The sequence below is a fragment of the Alligator sinensis genome, unplaced genomic scaffold, assembly GCF_000455745.1.
Source record: "Alligator sinensis unplaced genomic scaffold, ASM45574v1 scaffold713_1, whole genome shotgun sequence".
Classification (NCBI taxonomy): Eukaryota; Metazoa; Chordata; order Crocodylia; family Alligatoridae; genus Alligator; species Alligator sinensis.
Window position 1 is genome coordinate 512,464 of NW_005842814.1, and position 7,092 is coordinate 519,555.

Genomic DNA, 7,092 nt, shown 5'->3' on the forward strand with positions numbered 1-7,092 from the left:
ACGGGCTCCCAAGGGAGGTGGTGCTCTCCCCTACCCTGGGGGTCTTCAAGAGGAGGTTAGATAAGCATCTAGCTGGGGTCATCTAAACCCAGCAGTCTTTCCTGCTTATGCAGGGGGTCGGACGCGATGATCTATTGAGGTCCCTTCCGACCCTAACATCTATGAATCTATAACTATAAGTTAACATAAGCTTATTTCAAGGAGTTTTAATATAGCAGTTAGACTAAGTGTATTTAGACCAGGGGTGAAAAATTATTTGGGCAGGAGGACTACTTAAGGAGTTTTGGTGGCCTGTTGAGGGTTAATCAACCCTATCCAGCCTGCTGGCCACTGCCAGGACCTTAGAAGGGATGGCAGCACCCCACATTGCTCCTATCTGCCACAGCTGGGGCCATGGCAGGCCACACAGTGCACAGACTCCTCTACCTCCCTGTATCCATCCCTCTAGCGCTGTGCAGTCCTGGCACCACAGCCACTAAGCCTGTACAGGATGGAGTGCAATGCAGGAAGCCAAGTAGCTGTCCTGCTTGTTATGATGAGCCGCTGCACAGCACCATGAAAGTTGGGGGTAGCTGCCCTAGGCCAAGCCCCCGCTGCAGCACAAACTTGCCTCCTAGAGGCACTACATTTGCAGCAGCTCTTCACAGCAGGTGGGATGGCTACTCAGCACGCTGCATCGCACGCTGTCCCATGCAGACCGAGTAGTTGCAGTGCCAGGACTGTGCATCCACAGCACCAAGAGGAAGCTGGGGGCAAAGGAATGTGTGCTCTATGCTGCACTGTGTGGCCCAGCCTCAGCAGTACGGGGGCGCAGCCCTTCCTCTTCAGGCTCCTAGCAGGCTGGAAAGGATCAATTAGCAGGCCAGATACAGCCAGCATTTTTCCCTCCCCCAATTTAAACAGACTACCAAGTACACTGAAAAAACAAATTAAGATTTTAAACCAGGATATTCAACTGCTTTTAGCACTCAAGTCATCATGACTACAGTATGATAGCAAGTTGCAAAAACATACATGCAAGATTTTATACATTTATAAGAACTATTTTTGGACCCACAGAACAAAAATTTGTGTTTAACTGACACAGCACGCCATATACTTAGCGTACCTTCTAGGTATGATTCAGTTCTACCCTAAATGTTAAAAATGTGCACCACCAGACACTTATGTTTCACTTACATGGAACTGCTTGACTGCAGGTCTACGACACTTGCTAGCAGCAATCTCCTCAACCTTCATGATCTGAATGGAGTGAGCACGGGCACGATGACGGGCACCCATATCACGATCTGCAACAAGGTATATATAATCATATTCACAATGCCTCTTGTGTTTAAAAAAACTTTATAAGACTGCAGTGGTTTCTACCCCCTGGCCATCACACGTGGGCAGCAAGCAATAGGCCCAACTGCTAATCAGCGGTGAGGTGCCATGCGGGGAAAACTTCAATATTAAAGAAGCCACCATGTCCCGCAGCTCTAGCACAAATTCTGGAGATCCCTACCTATACTAAAATTTGAAATACCAGAAAATAAGCCTGGTGAATATCTGTTTTCCAGATTTTTCAACAGCTGGGCTCTCCTTTAAGAGTTCAGTCTTAAATTTTCATAGATGTGTTTGGTCTCAATAAGATCTTCCACTTTTACTTACCTGAAAGTTCTGAATTCACAAGTGAAACAGGAGTATATAGTTTTGAGGGACTGATTTTAAACAGATTTTCTGGAAGCTATGAAACCATCTGTTATACACCAGAAGCAAGGTTAAGATTCTAGAGCTCATGTTTATGAAGATCAGTATATGCAACCTCAAGTAACATTTTAACTTTTTTTTTACTAAGAATTATAAGGATATCAGTCACATTAGGCAAAACTAATATTACTCACCTTACTTATATGCTCCTATACAGAAGAAAAAAATATTATAATAGCTCAACTTAGAAAACAAATAATTTAACAAGCAGACTGATATCTAAACTAGTTCAAACAAAAAAAATGCATGTAGAATGGATTCAAATATACTTTCATAGGCTGCCTTCTTTTTTTGCTTAAAAAAAAAAAAGTTTTGCTAAAAATGTTTTCTAATTCTTTTTTTATATCTGCCCAACAAAAAAAATAATCTCTGGAAAAGAACTGCATGTAGAACCTTCAGTTTCACTTTCAAAAGCACTTCAGCTCTTGAAAGGCGACAAGGTACAGATTATATTTGCACACACGACAAGAACATTGTTACTAAAAAACAATATTCTTTGGGTTTTTGTGTGCATTCTTTGGGGAGGCTGAGAAATGGCAAAGGAGCACTTAAGGCAGAGTACGAGTCTAGCGCCAAGGCCTGCCCGAGAAAATCCATGTGTAAACTTGGAATTTTGTCATTTGGGCTGGGGATGGGCATGGGTCAAAAGGTAATTGGACACAATGCCAACCACAACATTTCCTTGCATGCCAGTACCTATAAATCTGGCATTCTTTAACTATTCCAACCCTAATGGCTCATCTGAGCTGAAGAATTCCTGTAACTTTCTGACAATTACTCTGAACTAAAGGAAATCAAGGATTTTTTTAGTGTCATCTTTCATTGGGCTGACTATATACTGGAAGAATTATTACACAAAATTATCACAGCTATACCACCAGTCCACAACTTCTAGATTTAAAGGTACCCTCAAAGAACTAAAGTAACACTAACTTATCATAGTTGCAGGTTTGTCTGTCCTTTTTTTGAGTATACAGAAAAAGGTTGTCTTAATTCTGCCCTGAGTATAAGAGCTATCCTTACCAAGATTGTAAAATACTGAAGTATTAAACAAGAAATAGCATGTACTACAGACACAATACTAGAATATTTACACAACCACTTAAACTAGTATTTCCTTAGTATTACTAGAAACTCAAAAAAAAATTGACCAAGACTAAACATGGACAACTTCAGTTTCAAGGATGTTATCCAGAAAACTTGGGAACAAGATGTGTTTGTTTAAGCAGGCTTCCATAGCAGCTGTAAGTTCTTCTAGGAACTCCCACCTTTCACAAGATGGACGATCATTTGAATGGAGTCAACCTAGGTTTTCATCTAATTGCATCTAATTTTTTTTCTACTCTGGAATGAAGCATTTAATACATGTAAAGATTACCTCAACAAATATTTACTTACAGCACTGTGTAACAGCACCAGCAGTTGTCAAGTCCCTGTACTCCCTGTACATGTTGTGGGTTCCACTGCGAGAATCGTAGCGCAGCCAGATGCCAAAATTCTTCACCCGCAGAGGGGACTTTTCAAAAACCTGATATTATAAACATGGACAAAGAATTGAAGACAATGCATACTGAGTGTTTTGCAAGCTTCGACTACAATTTAGGGGAAGAGACTAAGATTTAGTTAAAACACCATACAAAAAATGTGTTACAATGAATTTTTTCCCCTCCTATTAAAAAATAGGAGAAACCTTAGTGCACTTGGTGCTTGATGTTCAATCGGGCAAAAGCAGACTTTCTGCCTTTCTACCCTCAACCGGACTGTATTACACTAAAATATTTAAGCAGTATGAAGATACCCCCTGGACTACCATTTTAATATCAGCATATTTATTTTATTTTAAAAAATCCAAAAGCTATATCGAGCCAATGTTTCCAATGAAAGGAAGGAGAATGAGAACCTGCTCTTTAACAGGACACCCAATCTGATACTATTACCATGAATCGCATCAATTTGCCCTATAGTATAAACACCAGATAATGGCAAGAATTACAATCTTTGTGGCTTGAAGATTTATAAAAAAAAAAACCATATATCAAAAGGCAGCTCTGCTCATCTTTCCTGAGAGAAAGAGTGTAGGATCATACAAAAATAAGGCTAAAAGGCACCACAGGGGTCATCTAGTCCAGTCCCCAGCTAACAACAGGATCATTCCTGTTTAAAGTCTCCTCCAAGCATGTGTCTAACCTGCGCTTAAGAGCTACCCATGGGTAAGTCTCCCCAAATGCCCCAGGTAATCTCTTCCAAGGTTTAGCCCCCCTCAGTTAAAACGTTCTTCCCAGCAGCCAACCTCAATTTATTTTTCCACAATTTGTACTGAAAGGTTGGTTTGTTTCATCAGTTTTGAAGCATCACCATAATAAACATTTTAAATAAATGGTATTCAAATGCAAGAAAAATGCATACCAAAATTGTATTAAGCTCTTTTATAAGAAATCCCAATGTTTAAAACAGCTTAAGTACCTAGAGGCCTCCAAGCCCGCAGCTTTTTAATCCATACCTGCCCGCAGTACACGATCTCCCCAGAAGACTTCTTCATCTTCTTCAGCTGAGACACGAAGTACCAGAAGCGGGACTTGGCAACAACGTGATTGGGAGCGAAGATCCGCATCCGATACAGCGGTGGGGTTTGACATTTCGGAGTAGGAAGGCAGCGCCCGATGACTTTGTATTCTCTCAGCTGAAATGCAAGAGGCACGTGTCAGAACACTCAAAATAAGACCAGGTGCAGCCGCGGAGCCGGCCTGTTTCCCGCCCGGGGCTGCCGGCACCGCACCGTCGCGACGCCTGCCCGGAAGCCCACGGCTCATGGGGACGACGCATCTGCCGCTCCGGAGCCAGGAGACCCCGCGCTGCGCAGGAAGCTCCGGCCCAGGGGCCTTGGCCACGCGCCGGGCGGAGGCAGTACCGCCGCCATGTTGCCCCGCGCCACATGGAACGGAGCCATGGCCCCGCACTACCCGCCGAGGCGGCCCGGGCCCAGAGCCTACACCCCCGGCCCCGCTTACAGTGCCCGACGCCTTCATGGTGCTGCTCTGCTCGCGGGCACCCGGGAAAGGAAGCGCCGCGCGCCGCGCAGCCCCGCGTCGCCTCCTCCCGCAGGAAGTCCCGCCCACGGCCGCGCTCCCGATCGCCTATTGGCTGGGAGGCAGAGCTCTACTGGATACCGCGTAACTCGATCAAAGCTTCCGCGCATTCGTATTGGCTGCCCCGGGAGCTGCGGCCGTTGCACGTCGCAGAGCTTGCGCGAACAGCGCAGCGGCCAACATATGCATCTGGGGCTGGGGGGTGCGTCAGTTTCCGCCCGCTGAGATCTTCCTGCCGCGGCATCGCGCACGGGGAGCGCCGCGGAGGGGAACTACAGCTCCCGGCATGCCGCGCAACCCGCCCGCGGCCCTTTGAATGCCGGGACCCGTAGTGCCAGAGGTTCTACTTCCATGTTGGAGCAAGGACAGCGCGGCGCGCCCCGCCCCGCCAGGGCCTTGTGTTGAGCAGCCCGCGCCCAGCGCTGCAAACCGGACCTGTCCTCGGGCCCCCTCCGACTTCGTGAGCCGCGCGGCGGGGGCGGGGCCGAGCCTCCCTAGTTTTCGGCGGTGAGGTTAGCCGGTTGAGACACCCGCCTCACTGGGACCTGAAATGGCCTCCGGAGCACGTGCAACGGCCCGCCTCCGCAACCGGCCCTGGCACACGTTACGCTTAGGGCATGTTCGCTGCACTAAAGGGCCAGCGTCCACCTGTAAAACGCGTTAAGTGTGAGGGACTTGTAGGAGGGCTAGGGCTTCTGGCAGGCAGGGCATTTCCAGATAGCGGCACTGCACTGACAAGTGTTGGCTTGGGTGGGTTGATTGCTCACCAGCTCCAGTGCCGGAGGGCTGGGTCTGGGAAGCGGTGTTTGCTGCCTGGCTGGTGACTCCAGCCCTGCCTGCAGCCTGGTGAGCAGCGCCCTGCCATTGCTCTGAGCACCTCCTCTAGCCACTGGTAGTGCTGTGTGCCATCTAAGTAAAGCCCCTGCTATGTGTCTGTGCCCTTGTTTTACCCATGCTGAGCTCGTCGGAGGACTGGGGTCCTAGCTTGTAAAACTGGCATTAAAGCAGCAGCACTATTGCTAGGAGCAGGGAACCTACTCTATTTTGTCTTTCCAGGGAGGGTTGAAAAAAAGGCAGATTGAACTCCCTTTGTTCTCTTTCCCCCTTCCCATTTTAAAAACAGCCACAGGCTGGGAGCTCCTGGGACACAAGTTATAAAAGATGCCACATTTTTAAACATTGTTATCTGATACCTCATGCAATGAGGGGTCAGATTTTCTTTCACCCGATTGGCCATTTTTTAAACCGTCCACAGCCGTGCACTTGTGTTTGGTCACGGCTATAAACTGCTTTCTGTGGCCAGATTGGGCAAAAATTGTCAGTTCTGTCCACACCTAATTTGTTTGCTAAGTTTGACCCTGCAGAAAGGTTCATCTTTTTACTTGAATATCCTGTGAGGGTCTCCACTGGCCGAACAAGAAGTGGGAAAGACACCTGTGCCATTTTGATGGGAGATACTGAAGTAAGGAGCAACATGCAGATGTAAAAGCCAAGCATGTGCGCACGCTTCCCACAGGACTCAGCTCTGAGTCACTGCTGCGTGGGCTACTGAACCCGTTTTTCTAGTCAGAATTACAAAGCTGCTTTGGAAGAACATGGGTTTTGCTGCCACATGTCATTAATGATGTGATGACCACCTAAAATCCAATCCGACCCCTGCGTGATTCCCCAGCTCCAGGTTGAGTGTGTCCTACAACTGATGGCCCTTAATACAGACCCACAGTATAAATGAAAACAGATTGAGCCCACAACAAATCCTTCTTTCAGTGGCATTTGTGAGTAGGCTGTGCATGAGCACCTTACGTGCAGGATGCCTTATTTTTACCGGCTCCATTTTTAAAAGACCATGTTAGAAAAATGGAGGTGGCAACAGATCACCCTGGCACAAACCCCGTGGGGGTGGGCGGCACCTCCAGCCCGCAGGCGCCGAGGCCCACGCTGTGAACACGCGCTGTCACGCAACAGCCGGCAACGCGCTAGGCCTCGCGGGCCCACAGTCCCCAGCATGCTGCGCGCCGCGAGGCGGGGATCTATCCCAGCATGCCAGGCGGCGCCGGCCCTGATGGCGAGGGAAGGTAAGCTACAAAGAACTAGCTGCAGAGGGCTGACAGTCCTCCGCGCACGCGCAGTTGGGGTGGTGGTGCCGCAGAGCATGCCGGGCCCTGTAGTTCGCGGGGAGGGGGTGCTCCCGGCGGCGGGCGGGCCGAAGGGGCGGGGGCGCCTTTCCTCGCCTGGGCGGGCGGCAGCGCGCCGCCTC

The 7,092-nt window shown here is 48.4% G+C and overlaps 2 protein-coding genes and 1 non-coding gene across 4 annotated transcripts in view; 1 reads left to right on the plus strand and 2 right to left on the minus strand.

Annotated features, from left to right (window-relative positions):
• RPL18A (ribosomal protein L18a) overlaps window positions 1–4,910 on the minus strand; it is an 8,046-nt gene extending 3,136 nt beyond the window's left edge. Inside the window, exons 1-4 of the mRNA XM_006035272.3 lie at window positions 4,758–4,910; window positions 4,250–4,429; window positions 3,148–3,277; window positions 1,180–1,289 (exon numbers count right to left, since the gene is read on the minus strand). Of these exons, the coding sequence (XP_006035334.1) occupies window positions 1,180–1,289; window positions 3,148–3,277; window positions 4,250–4,429; window positions 4,758–4,775 (438 nt within the window). The 5' untranslated portion in view covers window positions 4,776–4,910. The remainder of the gene's footprint in view (window positions 1–1,179; window positions 1,290–3,147; window positions 3,278–4,249; window positions 4,430–4,757) is intronic.
• Window positions 2,132–2,264, minus strand: LOC112547929. The gene has a single exon (XR_003091723.1). It is a non-coding gene; the product is annotated as a small nucleolar RNA SNORA68 (small nucleolar RNA).
• A 418-nt stretch (window positions 4,911–5,328) lies between the features above and the next one.
• Window positions 5,329–7,092, plus strand: part of XPOT (exportin for tRNA) — a 61,530-nt gene continuing 59,766 nt past the window's right edge. For both annotated transcript variants that reach the window (XM_014525503.2, XM_014525504.2), the window contains exon 1: window positions 5,329–6,910. The gene's annotated coding sequence lies outside the window, so the exon portion shown is untranslated. The remainder of the gene's footprint in view (window positions 6,911–7,092) is intronic.